Source organism: Corvus brachyrhynchos, unplaced genomic scaffold (assembly GCF_000691975.1).
Source record: "Corvus brachyrhynchos isolate BGI_N302 unplaced genomic scaffold, ASM69197v1 scaffold32, whole genome shotgun sequence".
NCBI lineage: Eukaryota > Metazoa > Chordata > Aves > Passeriformes > Corvidae > Corvus > Corvus brachyrhynchos.
In genome coordinates this window covers 13,562,284-13,578,019 of record NW_008237919.1, presented here as the reverse complement: position 1 = coordinate 13,578,019, position 15,736 = coordinate 13,562,284, and the positions used below count along the sequence as shown (strand labels likewise).

The 15,736-nt window shown below is 35.0% G+C and overlaps 1 protein-coding gene across 10 annotated transcripts in view; it reads left to right on the top strand.

The window, feature by feature from the left end:
- CAPS2 (calcyphosine 2) overlaps window positions 1-15,037 on the top strand; it is a 29,076-nt gene extending 14,039 nt beyond the window's left edge. For 9 of the 10 annotated variants that reach the window (XM_017733253.1, XM_017733249.1, XM_017733250.1 and 6 more), the window contains 11 exons: window positions 334-401; window positions 2,869-2,988; window positions 4,100-4,174; window positions 5,682-5,777; window positions 5,885-5,978; window positions 7,196-7,311; window positions 9,444-9,520; window positions 11,031-11,185; window positions 11,736-11,855; window positions 12,894-12,990; window positions 14,250-15,037. In XM_017733253.1, coding sequence (XP_017588742.1) covers window positions 334-401; window positions 2,869-2,988; window positions 4,100-4,174; window positions 5,682-5,777; window positions 5,885-5,978; window positions 7,196-7,311; window positions 9,444-9,520; window positions 11,031-11,185; window positions 11,736-11,855; window positions 12,894-12,990; window positions 14,250-14,425 — 1,194 coding nt within the window. In that variant the 3' untranslated portion in view covers window positions 14,426-15,037. The remainder of the gene's footprint in view (window positions 1-333; window positions 402-2,868; window positions 2,989-4,099; window positions 4,175-5,681; window positions 5,778-5,884; window positions 5,979-7,195; window positions 7,312-9,443; window positions 9,521-11,030; window positions 11,186-11,735; window positions 11,856-12,893; window positions 12,991-14,249) is intronic. The other variant, XM_017733254.1, reaches the window with a different exon arrangement.
- Window positions 15,038-15,736: the final 699 nt, after the last annotated feature.

The following is a 15,736-nucleotide window of genomic DNA, read 5'->3' as shown; positions in this document are numbered from 1 at the left end:
AAAACCTGGAATAATGTGAGTCTCCGAGTCTCCTCAGGCTCTATTGTACTTACAGAATGTATTGGAAACAATACAGAAATAAGGATTTTTTCTGTCAACTTAAATACTAGAATTCTCATATTTATTGCAACTAATATGTATAGACAAATCGAGTGTGTAGCAGAGAATATTATATGTCTTTTATGCAAATAGAACTCTATTAAAACTATAAAAAATATTAATTGTGACGTTGGTAAGTTTGTGACCTCTGAATGCTGTCTTAAAGGGTAATTTATTATTTGAAGTGCCTGCTGTTATATATTTCATTTGTTCTCAGTCAGTTTTTCATTGCAGGAGGATGTTGCTGCAGAGAGGAGAAAACAGGCTGTTGTAGAACAAGTTATGGTGGATCAATTATGTAGGTAAATGAATTTATAATGTAAAATTTCAGTTTTCCCTACTTTAGATCTGTTTGTTTTTAGCTTTTCTTGCTTAAGAGCTGTTTTGGTCATCTTGTTCCAAGTCTTATGAAATCTTATGTAGTAGTATTATTTGCAAAAATTCTTTACATGAGAAGTCTTTTTAATGCAACTTAAAATATTAGTTTAAAGTGCCATGTGGTTTTGTTTTTTTTTTTTTTTCTGTAAATAATTTGAAATTTTGTACTTGAACCTATTTTAAGGCCTTTACAATAGCACGAGTTCTTGAAAATAACCCTCTTGCACCTCAAGAAAATATATGGATGCCTGATGTTATAAATTAAATTACACATTAATTATAATATATAATTATATATTTAATATATAATTTATATATATATATTTATATATTTAATAATAAAATATTAAATATAATATATAAATTAAATTATTACACTTTCTCAATATTTATTGTCCTTTCTAAAAATCTTAGCTTTATTAATATTTATTAATTCTTTATTAATACTGACATAGCACCTTTCAGGCATAAAGGAGTGTTATACTAGTGCTGGGCATGTGGGAACAAAAGGCACTGTTACAATTCGAGTTGATCCAGGTTGTACAGTAAGATCTCCTGCCTTCATTGCTATCCCTTTAGCTACAAGAAAGCATTGCTTCTGTGCAGAAAGATCCCTCTATTTTAAGCATGCTTTAATAATTCAGGGCTTTATGCAAGCTGTCTGGTTATGACAATATATAGGAAGATGCAAGCTAGTTTAATATAGTTTCATGTTACTTTACACTTACTAAAAATTAACTGTGGGTAGGTCTAGATTATTTTGCATTCTGTACATAGTTTACAATCTCTGGAGTCATCTGCACTGGTTTTCCAGCCCATCAAATCCTAAGATTTTGAGGCTGAAATGTTGTTGCACTTCATCATTTTAGTTTTAATTTGTTTCTGTTACAGTGGCAGTTCAAATGGCCTACATTGTTTAAAAGTCTATTAATGCTTTTCACTATTTAAAAGCTGAGATGACAAGAAGGTTGCCTGAGGGAAACAAAATTGTGATGAAACACAATGTTAAATTCCAAGTATCATTTAGCAGGATTAAAATTATGGAGCTATACGGGATAGAAATCCCCAGTTTTCAAATAAGTGCTTGGCCTGTGACAAAGATTATTACAGAGGTGATTTTAAAAATATGCTGATTATGTTAAAGTGTCTCAGTACTACTGATGTTGCATTAAATGTACAGCTTTGTGCATCTTGGATCATGGATGCCCATTCTGTGTTTAACCTCCTTCTGCTGCTTTGCCTTATTTTTCCCATGTATTCCTTCTCCTACTCTGAACCCTTCTGTTGATAATGTCAAAACAATATTCAGTAGTTCTGCAGCTGCATCAGGATGAAGTTTTAATTTAAAAAATCTCTCTGTTTATGTTCCAAATATAACTCTGCCAGTACTTCCAAACAAATTGGTATCAGATATCAGGATGTTAATCGGAAAAGATTAGTTCAAAACAGTTGCATTAAAAAAACTATTAAAGGAAACACAAAGGTGTTTTGAATATTTTTTTAATAGGGCCAATCTTGCAGTTAAATCAGTGTAACTGATGTGTACAAAGACGGATCTGTATAGATCAGAGAGCAAGTTTAGAAAACTATAATAGCCATGTAAAATTACTTTTTCCTTCTGATAAACCATTTCAATAGCATAAAAAGCATCTCATTTATTTTTAAAGGGTCTTTTATTTTGTTTACTTGTTGAACTGATACAGAGAATATCAAAATGTTCAAAAACAAGTTCATCTATTTCTTTTCTGCTTGTTGGGACTTTGAGATCCTCTCAGCTGTGTAGTCAGTGCTTTGAGGGAGGAGGTGCCAATGTTTTTGTTGGATGACAGATTGGATGGGGCTCTGAGCAACCTGCTCTAGTGAAAGGTGTCCTGCCCACAGAATGGAGGTTGGAACTGGATGATCTTTAAGGTCCCTCCCAACCTAGGCTATTCTATGGTTCTGTGGTGCCATCACTGGCCAGTACTAGTAACTGCTATCACTAATATTGGAGGAAGCCGTGGTTATAGAACATCACTGGTGGAATATTTACAGAAATAGTGGAAATGATGAAAAACCACACAAACCGTCACACTACCAAGATTTATTTTATATAAAGATATATCGAATATACTTTAAATAATACATATCTACATGTAACATTACATGTTACATTATAGTAGTGCACTGCCAGAATATTACTGCATATGTTTAATTTTGAGAAATAGACTTAAGAATTTGTATAAGCAAACAAAAAATTAGGGCCACAAATTTATTCAAGCTTAGTGGGTAACTCCAAGACTGTATTGCTGTATTATTTTTGGGTGTTTTCTTTCCTGCGTAAGAATATGTAAGACCTGAAATTCAGCCATACTAATAGTCAGAGGGCTTCTCCCTGCTCTTTGTGGTCAGAGCTGTTATAAGTGATCCAGAGCAGTCCACATGTTCTGATGCTTGCAAGGAAGCTCAAGGACTTCTGGGAGTTGGGACAGCACCAATGTGTTTTAGAAGAAGGACACTCCATGAAACAAAGTAAGTTTATAAAAATACGTCTTCTGCTGTTTTGTTTTTTTTTTTTTTTTAGCTCTGTGAAGTCTGTTTGCCTTTCCAGATGTTTTATTTTTGCCTTGGATCCACCAGCTTCGTGTGAGGCCTTTTTTGTAGCTTCCCTGTGCTTGTTATTGCCTGGTGAGATAACAGGGACCTTTTTATGTGAATTCTCTGTGTATTATGATTGATTCATAGAATTTATAAGACCTGGGAGAACATTGTTAAGCTTATACTGATATTATTCATCACAAGGTTTTGCCAGCCTTTTCCAAGCTGTTGGATGCTTGCAGTCCTGTCATATCCTTTGAGAGATTCCTATCCTGAGGTGCATAAATTGCATAAATATGCATCTGTAAATGCTAATGTAGATCTTCACAATATAATCATACTTTTCTTTCATGTTTTGATTTCTGCTGCAATAATTAACCCTATTGGCATTAAATGACATTCCTGGACTGTCAGCATTGAAATAGTAGCTCCAAGAACTTAAAAAAACCTAAGGAAACACTGTGATCCATAAAATGAAATTAATTTGCAGGTCTGAGTTTTGTTATGTTAATTTTTCTCAACATTCAGGCAAGCATTTCTGCTTTGTGCATTTTAACATCCCTCTCTAAAGTCTTTCTCATTGAATGTCATCTATATATTCTTAAAAAAGAAAAAAGACAACAAAACCAGTCTCAATTTCTTACATCTATCACATAGACAAATCTCCATTTCTGGAACTAGTAATAGGGCCAGTGTAAAATATTTAGGTGGGTAGAAAAGGCCCAATCTGGGTATTTTTGTAAAAGAACGCATTGATTCGTGGAAGTATGGTGAGTGACAGAGGTTTCATTCTTTATATAAGTGTATGCAAACAAAAATCCCATTCATATCTATGCTCTCTGTGAATGTACTCTCATATTATATAATCACAGAACACTTTACATCTCTGAGTTGCTTTCTAATTCAACTACAAAGGATCATCTCCTCAGCCAGTTGCCAAGGATACCGTATTTCATGTTTTTTGCTGTTTGGAAATGGTTGATTTTTATGTAACATTTATCTGTGAGCATATAGGTATCATTAACATGCTGCATTATTTTCACAGAATAAGGACCAAATCAGGACTAACTGAGAGCATGCTCTCCAACAAGCTACACTTTGATAGTAGGATTATATCGAGGTAATCACAAATTTTGTGAAGCCTTTCAGTTCTCTGAATTTGTGAATGATGATTACTCTCTTGAACTAATTAATTGCGCTGAATGTTTAAGAAAAAAAGTACATGTGGGTGTCCACATATAGCACAAATTTTGACATGGCTAATGGATAGTGGCTGTACAGTTGCCCTGTACAATGTTAAGATCTGTAAGCAGTGTTATATTACTATCTAACCCATAGCTCTATTCAGGACAGTTAGCACAGGGACTGTGTAAAACAGTGCTTTTAGCTGTTGCATCTCAGTTGATTAAAATTATTTTAGTCTTATCTTAGATGTGGCAACTACTATAAGTAGTAATGGCTTTGCAACTTTTTCATAGCTCCTTATGCATTAAATTTTAGAACGTCTTTGAAACTGTTCTTATTTGAATAGTGGTGGCATAAACATATTTTTCAATTCTGAAAGTGATGCTTTTCTGCAGCTGTGAGCTTTATGCTTGTTAGACACAGCTGAGTATTCAGCAACATACTTTCATATACCTCAACGAATGCAGTAGTCCTGGTGTGTGTAATCCTTTTGTTAATGAGTGAAAATTATATTGGCATACTAAAACATGAAGCCTCCAGAGGTGTTTTTAGCATTATGGAGAATGGAATATTGAATTAAAAATGTGACTGAATCCATTTCATGGTGGGTTAAAGAAAATAGTCGAATAGCTCTTTAAAAAAATAAATTGTTCAGCATGCAACAGTGGAAATAAAATAGATACTGAGAGCAGCCTTGAGGAGAAGAACTTGAGGGTGCTGGTGGATGAGAAGTTCAACATGATCTGGCAGTGTGTGCTTGCACCCAGGAAACCAGCCATGTCCTGGGCTGCACCAAAAGAAACATGGCCAGCAGGACAAGGGAGGGGATTCTGCCGCTCTGCTTCTCTCCCATGAGACCCCACCTGCAGTGCTGTGTTCACCTCTGGGGTCCCAGCATGAGAAGGACCTGTTGGAGTGATCCACAGGAAGGTCACAAAGATGATCAGAGGGATGGAGCACTTCTCTTATGAAGACAGGCTGAGAGAGTTGAATTGTCCAGTCAGGAGAAGGGAAGGCTCCAGGGAGACCCTTTTGCAGCCTTCCAGTGCCTACAGGAAGGCTGTAGGAAAGCTGGAGAGGGACTTTTTACAAGGGTGTGTAGTTATAGGTCAAGGGGGAATGGCTTCAAAATAAAAGCAGGCAGGTTTAGATTACATATTAGGAAGAAATTCTTTACTGTGAGGGTTGTGAGGTACTGGAACAGGTTGCACAGAGGATGCCTCATCCCTGGAAGTGTTCAAGGCCAGGCTGGATGGGGCTCTGAGCAGCTTGATCTAGTGGAAGGTGTCACCACCCATGGCAGGGGTTTTGGAACTAGATGATCTTTAATGTCCCTTATAACTCAAACCATTCTGATTCCAAAATAAATGTTACTTATGTTTGGGTTGAATTGGATTTATATAGATGAAAAACATAAAGATGCTTTTCAATTTTCCTTCTAGAAATGGTCATGATGCTTGTAGAGAGTTGGTTGGATTTTTTTTTGCATGTGACAAATCCCTTACAGTGTATGAATTTCGACAGTTTGGAAAAAACAGGTAGGATAAACTACTTTTTAAAAAGGTTTTAGAAAACATATTTCACTGTATCTAAGAAGCTTAAATAAATTTAATTGGTTTAATACCAGTTTTGGATTATTTCACAGGACAAATGCCTTGCCTTTCATTCAGAAGGGAATTTATCAACATCAACGTGGACAAAGAAAGGGGAAAGCTTATGATCTTAGTGACTTCTACATTGTAAGTATTCTTCTGCTGAATGTAAAACTATTTTTCTGGAAGTAATATTTGGATATTTGAATTGAAAATTGTGATCTAACCTTCTTGGAAGACCAAAATTCTTCCCCTTGGGTAACGTTTTTGAATTAAAGATTTTCAGAAGTCTGGATTATTTAGCTGTCCCACATTTTAGAGATTCCAATTAAGGTTTCAGATTAATCTGTAGTTTGGAGTTTTCCCCCTAGAGGGCACAAGACTGCAGACAGTGTGGACCTTTTTTAGGCGAAATGATCCGCTCGGGATGGAGAGTCCTGAAGAGGAAGTAGACTAAAGTACTTGTTAAAAGTCAATAATCTTTGCAAGGTCTGCTGGCATTTTTAACTCGAAGCAATGATTAAATATTTTTTAAACATGAAGAAATCGTGTGTTAATTGTTTCCTACCGTTTGTAAACCACTAGCTTTTTAGAGCAAGTGTATGAAACAATGTTAAACTTTGTCTACCAGCTGATCTGATGACTGAATAAAAATCATATTGCACCTTCTGTACTGCTGTTCTTCCACACTGGGTTAAGTGCTCATGGTATGTAAATACTTAGCAAGTTTTCAAGTACAGACTGTTTTCACCAAATTCTTCACGTGCTCCTGCAAATCTGAAGTTCAGAGCAAAAACTGTGTTTGTGTGAAGTGTTGAAAGTAAAAGAAGTTGACAGTAGTTTTTAGTGTGTTTTTTCTAATAACATGCCTATCCTAACTGCTTACACAGCCACCGAAGAATTTTCAAGATGAAATAGATGAGTTTATGATATGGAAGATAAAGCTACATGTTAGGGATTTTCATCTGCAGCCTGCATATGGAAATGTGTTCTGAATAAAGATGCATCTTAAAGTCCTCCAGAAAATGTACTGCTCCAAAGTAGCTCTTTGGAATGATGTATCTGTGAGACTCCATATCTGTGATCATGCTTTCTGGGCTGACATTAAGATACACAGATCTCTCACAAAGTCCAAGTGGTTGAGACCCTTGCAAAATATCAGTGTCTCTGCCTCCACCTCCCAAATTCATGAGTTTTGGAGACTTTATACCCAGGCCTGCACAGATATTACAGTTAGAGCTACTGCATTTTTTATTCTTCTCAGCATTCTTTGCTTCTAGTTTGCTGCTTTTCTTTCTTTCCCCTTCCCCTCTATTTATGAAATACCCAACCTATTTTTAAATCATTGTGTGCTTTAACAACAGGGAGCTAATCTAACTTTCCGAAGTGTTGATCATAACCTTCCAGAAAGTGTTAAGCAGAACGCCGTCTTTACCCTTCGTGTGATAAATATTGATGAAGCAGCTATGGATTATCTAAAGTAAGTGCTGCTAACTGCTTTTCAAATTACCTTTCCTTCCTTAAGCAAAAAAATATTCTTTTGAGCTCCTAATACCTTATTACTTATACTGCTAAAAACAGAATCCATATTTAGGCTGTTGTTAGGAGAAATTAGTAATAGATGTTAGTGGTTTTTGCACAGTTCAGTAACTTCCTAGAACGGTAAGGAGTAATTTTAAAGTAAGAATTGAAACATGAAGCTGCTCTATTTCCTTTGTTTGAGGCCACATGTTTTTATATGCAAATCATATACCTCAGTTTGTGCCCATAGCCTCTTGTCTTGTCCACAGGCACCACTGAGCAGAGCCTGTCTCAGTTTCTTTACTCCTTTCTGTCAGGTATTCATATGTGCTTGAGGGTAAGATGCCTCAAGGCTTCTATTCTCTGGGCTAAACAATTCCAGCTCTCCCAGCCTCTCCTCATATATCTCATACTTTGATCCTTTCCTGATTAGGAAGAGCAATAATTTTAATCTCAATTAAATATGCTCAGTATCTAAAGGCTATTTTGTTAGCAGAACTTGACTATTATTTTTCTTTCTGCAAGTGTTTAGACACATGAAGCTTGTTCTCAGTTACGGTAATATTCACTTAAAGTCCCTTTACACTGAAAGCTTTACAAAGGAGCCATAGTAAGCTAACAGTGCATAGAAAATTCAAATTTAATTGGTTCTAGAACTATATAGTTGTATGATGCTTAGTGCTAATTGTTCCCTCTCTGCAAGGCTTCAGTGAAATAAAACACAATATAGTTTAATTTCAGATAGTTTATGTAAGACATTTTACATCTCAGGAGCTTATCACTCAAGTAAACAGCTTTTTCTTTCATTTGTTGCTAATCTTATACCTGTGAAATTTGAAGTTGAACCAATGTTATCTCTGAATAGAAGAACCAGAAAGAAGACCGGCTCAATAGGTTGAAATTTTGGATTTTCTGCTACCTGTGGTGGAATAGATTATTTCTTTCTTTTTTACTCTGTGTTCTTTCCATTAGTGGCAAAATTTCAGTCTGTCTTTTTCTTCTGTATGAGGATGTTATTGAGCACTCTGTTCTCTGGTGCAAAACTCTTGAACTGCGTCCTCTTACCTTCATTACTCTACTGACAGAAAATCCTGTTCAGCTATAATCCAAAAGGTCTATTGCGGGTTCCCAGGAGCAGCTATGCCCTGCTGTCACAAACCGTGAATCTTGTGGTTTACATGTGTTCTAGAGGGAGTACATTGCCCTCTGCAGGTGGTTGTTGACTTTCCAATTTAGGTGATCTGATGTAGGTAAGCTTTTAGGGACTTCATAATGGGAGGTATCCAAAGAGGAGATGAAAAGTCCTACTAGATAGCAGAGAGATAAGTCTTTCACCTCAGAAAGCAGGAGGAGAAGTATGCCATGGCAAAACACTGGTAAGCAAGCAGCTCAGAGTTGACAGTAGTGCTTTTCCATTTTTTTAAAATATTCTGATTAATAATAATATTAATAATTAATAAATTAATCTTTTAATATTCTGATTAAAATAATTTGTTGGTTTGGTTTGTTTTTGGTTTTTTTTTTTTTTTCCTTCCAGTAGGTTCTCCCACAATATTTTTTTACCAAGCTTTATAATAATTTCTGATGAAGACTTATGGGAAGTCCTTCTCAGAAAGGAACTTAGCCAAAAGAAACCCACAAAATTTAACCATAATTTCTAGATAGACTTTTGGTCTAAACCTTTGCTATTTAATTTCCAAAGAGAGTGTTAAAAAGCATTTAATGTTATTTTCCTGTTGGTGATTAAATGTAGTTGCTTTAACAAACTCTTCCAGTGGTATGAGATTAGGATTGTCTTGAACTAAACTTCTGGAGATTTTATGCACGGGAGGAATTATCCATGATTAATGAATTAGTAGAGGAGATGCCCATGTGATATTGTTAGAAAGTAATTCCTGCATATCTGCAGCAGGCCAGCAAGGACTTTTGTGAGCACCCTCTCAAACTCAAGCAATTGGATATTGTGCTTATAAGGGTAGTATATGAATTAAATAGTAAGTTCAGTATGTGACGGTTTTTTACAACAGCTGTTTTGAATATAGTCATATTACACGTAATTTCACTAATCAACATTAATTTTGATTTCTTTAGAGCTTCTTCTGTGGAACTCAAGCAAGAGTGTTCCGGGCAAGTGGTTGATGACAGTGAAGTTTTCAAGAAGATTCAAGGTTTCTGTCTACCAGAACTCATTTAATTTTAATTTCCATATCTTTATATTTACAGCTCAGTGCAATGAACAATAGTGATGTTATAAAGACTTTATTTGTGTAAATGAAATTAAACAAAAGGTAGATATTTATCAGGATATTATTAGAATCTGATACCAGCACAAATCAGTCATAAGAATGCTTTCTCCTGTCTCTTCAAATCAACAGTCTGGGTAAAGATTGTGCAGAATGTACAGAGTAATTGTGAATGTGAACAATAAAATGTTAATCTCTGTGTTGACATAATCTCTGAAAAAATTCTGAAACATAATGCTGATGCTATGTTAGACTGGCATTAAAGTTGTTATTGGCCAAGTGTACAAACACCATGAGTATAATTGAATAGTGTACTCTGGAATATGTAAATAAATTCTACCACATTCCTATCCCAGTCTTTAGGACAAAGGCCTAGCTTTTTGTTAAAAATTATGAAAAGATGTTTGTACAGTGCTGTGTATTATTTTTGTAACCTTGTTTTCAACAAAAACGGTTGATCTGAGCAGCTCACAGCTCGTATAATCACCCCTGTTTACTGTCATTAACTAAACGTGTCTTAAGTAGGCACTCTTGGGTCACTAGAATCTGCTCGGACATTTATTTTTACAAAAAATTTGTTGGAATAATAATTAGGGTTATTTTTAATCCTGTAGTTATTCCATTTTTTCCCTGTGCATAATAGACACAAGCTGGCTTTTCAATTATCTGACTTCCTCTAAGGTGTGGCCTGGAAGAATGTTGTGCGTATACTTCAAGGCACCTTTTAAGATATGTCTGAGTTTCAGCTTCACTGGAAAAAAACTTCCTTCTTTCACCTTGCCCCTATTTGTCTTTAAATTGTAGACACAAGTAATTTGAAGGTAATAGCAGGTGACTTCTGTTAACAGAGTATGCTGAGAAACTCAGACATACCTAAGTAAATATGCTAGCTGCAGACTTTCATATGTCTTACCATAGAAATTGTTCTTTGCATATAATTTAGGAATGATTTTGCCAAATTAGTCGTGTTTGCTTTTGTTTCCACATGTACTTAACAAGTCTGTACAATAAAGAAGCAACTCTGTGTCTCATAATGGAATGATTGCATTGTTCTGAAGTAGTTGTTCCAAATTTACTTAGTATGTTGAATCATGGCATGTAATCAGTTCCCACAGAAGTGGGCAGTTTTAGAATCTGAGCATATAGAGTGCAATAGCCATTTTTTCTTTCCTTATGTGATCTCTTTAAAAAAAGTTCATTAGGTATTGCTTGTTAGACATGCTTTATATGATTTCCACTCAAATATTAAATAACTGATGGTTTCCTTTTGTATTGGCATTCTCTTATCAAAGACAAGGGAGCCAGAATGCATGGGTATGTCTTTTTGACCAGCACCATCATATGTAGATGTGATGTTCTTTACTTCCATATTGTCTCCATAGCAAGTGGACAACTTCAGGTAAATGTTGTGTCCTTTATTTCTCTAAATCCTCAGGTATTTTCAGAGAAACACTAAGTAAAAGAGGAGTTCGGGTTATAACAGGCTTAGGAAAGTATTTCCGACAAATAGACAAGAAAAGAAATGGTCTTCTCTCTCAGGCAGCCTTGAAAGAAGCTCTAAAAGTATTCCATTTGGAAATGCCTGAAGGGGTAAGTCTACCTGAAACTGTAAACATGGGTATTATCTTTCTTAATTTATGGAATTGCTTCTTTTCTTTGCTTAAATCTATAGTTTAATACCTGGGTTTTGCATGTTTTCTTTTGATGGTGTTTTTTTTTCCCCTTGTGGTATATTGACATTTCTGGATTCAGTTCTATGTGAAGTTCTTAAGAATAAAAAATAATATAGTTAAAAACATGCAATCTTTTTACATCATAACATGAAGAAGCGTGATTGCAATCCATTTTTTCTCTTTAGGCTTAAAAAAAAATTAGTTTATGCTGTTTACTTAGATTTTTCCTTTGTTTTATATATTATGTTGTAAAAGTAGCTCACAGCTATCTGCGAATAGAACTGCGAATAATGTGAATTATGGTCATCAGTGACCACTGATGACATGCATTATTTTTACAAATCTGTGAGTGAGTTTGGATCTAGAAGTTTGGGGGGTGTTGTGAGAATTCTGTAATTTCCCATTATAGCAATTGTTTTATTCCAGGATATAGTGAAGAACTTTGTCAATATATTTTTAAATTGCAGGACTTCAGATCCTTATGGCTAATTCTTGATGATAGCAAGAGTGATAAGGTTGACTATGGAGAATTTACTCATGCCATATTTGGAGAAATGAATGAATATAGGAAAGCATCTGTGAGAAAAGTAAGTTTTATTGTAGATATTTTAAGTGTAAATATTTTGCAGTCTAATTTTGGATTTAGTTGCTCATCATATTCTAGTTGTTGGGTTTTGTTGTTTTTCTTAAGTTCTGTACCTGGAAATTGACTTCTTAAAGTTTCAGATCAGTTTATCAAAAGAAAATAAGTTAGTAGACTGCATGTTGCATTGTTAAATTAGTTCATTTTAAATTCTAGGATTAATTCCTTTATTATTTTGAGTCTTCACCCATACGTGCTATTCTTATAGTTCAGTCCAGTGTATAAAGCATCTGGCACCCTGAGATGATCTCTTCCAGAAGTCTGTTTCCTTATTTTGGCAAATGACTATATATGTGTAGACTTTTTTCCCACAGTGCCTGAAATAGGAGGCAGTAATACTTGTCTCCTTTGAGACCTACAGTATATTCGTGAGACATGTTCTATTTGAAATGCCACTTGTTATTTGTCTATAATGTAATGTGGAGTTGTTTGCAGCATCAAACACTGATGACAAACCAGCCAAATGAGTAGCAACTGGATATCAAGATCAAGAAAAATCACATATACTTTCATGCTTTCAATCATGGAGGATCTGACTCTCCTAGCCTTATGTATCAAGCATGTGTATTTGAGTAAACTGAAATGAAAATGAAGCTGCTGTTAGCAATGCTGAAGAGGCTGTGTGGAGGCTTCTGTCAGAATGATGCGGAATCTTAATAATTGGAGGAGACAGAAGGGGGAAGCAGCTTAACTTCTGATTCTAAGGATGAGCTAGAAATTAGGGAGAGAAGACAATTTTTTTTGAGTTGACCAGGGAAGACACATTTGATGTGAAAACTGTTGAGGTAAAATAATCATGCAACTGCATAATCTAGAATGATTTTCTGATATCTGGTGCCTTACATAAAATAGGTAAATTGACATAATCCATTGTGCAAGATCTAAAAGTATGTGCTAGGTAGTTAAGTGCATTTGATCTTTTCATCTCCCCACTTTTTTTTTTCCCCTTAGATACTTATATGAAACTTTTTTTCCCCTACAGGCTTATATGAAACTAGATTTCAACAAAACTGGGAGTGTGCCTGTGGTAGATGTCAGAAAATGTTACTGTGCAAAGAAGCATCCTCTAGTATTGGCAGGTAATTCACATGAACAAACAAACAAACAAACAAAAATCTGTAACTATGGAAGTCATCTTGTTAGCAGAGATAGCAGATCCAGAAACTGCTTGGAAATACAGACTTTGGCTTAGACTGGAGCTGTTAAAGGGGAACTTCTTTCATGTGAGGACTTAAAACTGAGTCTCTCCAGAACATGACTATAAGTAGTAATGGAGTTCATATACACAATTTTAATACTTGCTCTTTATCAAGCTGCTAATACTGCCTGTTTGCAGAGTAGTTCTTTTCCCTACCTCTGAAAGCAGTTATTTCTCAGCTTTCATCTGTAAGTTATCAGTGGCAAATATGATATTAGTAATTTTCACTTAGTAGGATACTCTCATTTTCACATTACTGTTTTCTATCAAAACTGACACGGAATGTACTCAGCACTTGAATAATTTATTCAGAAGGAACTTAATTTATTTCTGGGACAGGTTTGTCATCCTTACTAGAGGAAATGCTGGTTTCTTCATTATTTTTTCAGGATTCTCAAAAATGTTTAAAGTCTGCCATTGAAAAAATAGGAGTTTAAATATTTGTATGTCAGTTTCTAAAATAATACCTCCATGTACCAGCCTAGTCACTGTGAAAGTCTCCATGGTGCCATGACCCTTTCTTTTTTACCTGTAGAAGAGAGGATTTTTTTTTTTATATTGCCAGTGATTTTAATGGTAACACATGAAGTCACATGGGGTATAAGGATACCATATGTGATTTTTTTTCCAATACTATAATGCCATATATTTTGTACTTTTTTTCTCAATACTATGAAATCATCTTGAGTATTATCTTTATAAAATTGCTAGGACACAGATGTAAATTGCAGAACACTTTTGAAATGCCAATTTCCATCTTAAAGTTTTCCTAGAACTTTGAAGTTTTATTACAGTAAACACATGCTTTCTTACAAGATAACTTCAGAATTTTAGTTTACAAATGCATTATGCAGCTTTTGCAGTCATATGAAGAAAAAAATTTTCCTGATCTCATAACTCATTGCAGTTCGCTGATCCCATGTTTTCTGTTGATACTTAATTCTATCATCCTATTAAAGTAAGGTTTCTACTGATGGTATTAAGTGAGCCAATGACTTAATTCTGAAACCACAATATTGAATTCGTTCATGAAAAAAATATTTGCAAGCGAAAATTTGACAGTTTCTTGCCTGAAGTATATTAAATGCTACATATTCACTCTTCTTTAAAATGTATTAATAAAAAAATATACTTTCATAGGCAAAGCTGCAGAAGAAGAAATTAAATCGTCATTTCTAGAAACATTAGGAGAGTCCTGCAGCAACCCCAATGAAGTGTCCTATTCTGAGTTTGAAGATTACTATGAAGGATTAAGTTTTGGAATCACGGGTGATGATGATTTTGTTAATATCTTAAGGAATTCATGGGGAATTTAGAGTGGAAGATGACAAAAAAGAAGAAGGGATATTTTCTAAACAAGGAGTGACTAAATAAGAGAGGATTTAGTCTTGATGTGCATTACTTTATAATTAGTGTCTTAAACTGATTTCAGGGACTGAAAACTTTAGATGTTTTCAGAATAAGACATGGCAAATTTTCTGCAGTGTCTGTTGAGTTATGCTAGCCACTCATCTAATAAAAATGCTGTTCATGTCTTTTCACTGGAAATAATTAAGGTTGTTTCCCATATGAAAAGCCATAATTTTTTTATATTAAAATAAAGTAGCCTATTTTAAAACAAGAGGGAATTAGAGAACTAAAATGCCTGAAGGGGTACGTGCAAGAGAAAATTTTGGTTTATGATGCATTGTGAAAAGCTTCAGATTTGACTGCATAAATGTCAATGGTAGCTTTTCTTCAGGAATTTCTTACAACATTCTTTGTCTTGCTTATTTTTTCTTATGCTGGTACTTAGCTTGAAAGAGAGCAGGTCATCCTTTTCCACTGCTGAGGATGTCTGCAGTACTGAAAGTGCAGAGATGTTCACAGCATTTAGCCCCTTGGCCTATGCACCATCTTGACTGATCTTGCTTTGTCATTTTGGCCAGGCATCTGAATTTTACTACAGGATCACTGCTTCAGAGGACTGCAGCCACCATTCTACCAGACTGCTACCACCACCCTGCCTAACAGGGTGTCAGGTTGTACCTTGACTCTGTCAGTTTGACAGTGTTTTCTTTTACCTTTTTTTCCCCTTTTCTTTAATTTCCATTAAATTGTTATTCTGACTTAGTGCCTCCCACTGGTTTGTTTTCAAACTAGTACACATCTCATAAAAATGCTGTTCATGTCTTTTCACTGGAAATAATTAAGGTTGTTTCCCATATGAAAAGCCATAATTTTTTTATATTAAAATAAAGTAGCCTATTTTAAAACAAGAGGGAATTAGAGAACTAAAATGCCTGAAGGGGTACGTGCAAGAGAAAATTTTGGTTTATGATGCATTGTGAAAAGCTTCAGATTTGACTGCATAAATGTCAATGGTAGCTTTTCTTCAGGAATTTCTTACAACATTCTTTGTCTTGCTTATTTTTTCTTATGCTGGTACTTAGCTTGAAAGAGAGCAGGTCATCCTTTTCCACTGCTGAGGATGTCTGCAGTACTGAAAGTGCAGAGATGTTCACAGCATTTAGCCCCTTGGCCTATGCACCATCTTGACTGATCTTGCTTTGTCATTTTGGCCAGGCATCTGAAGCTGAGCATTGAATCTCAAAGGTTTTAGTAATCACACATGTATTTTGTAATGC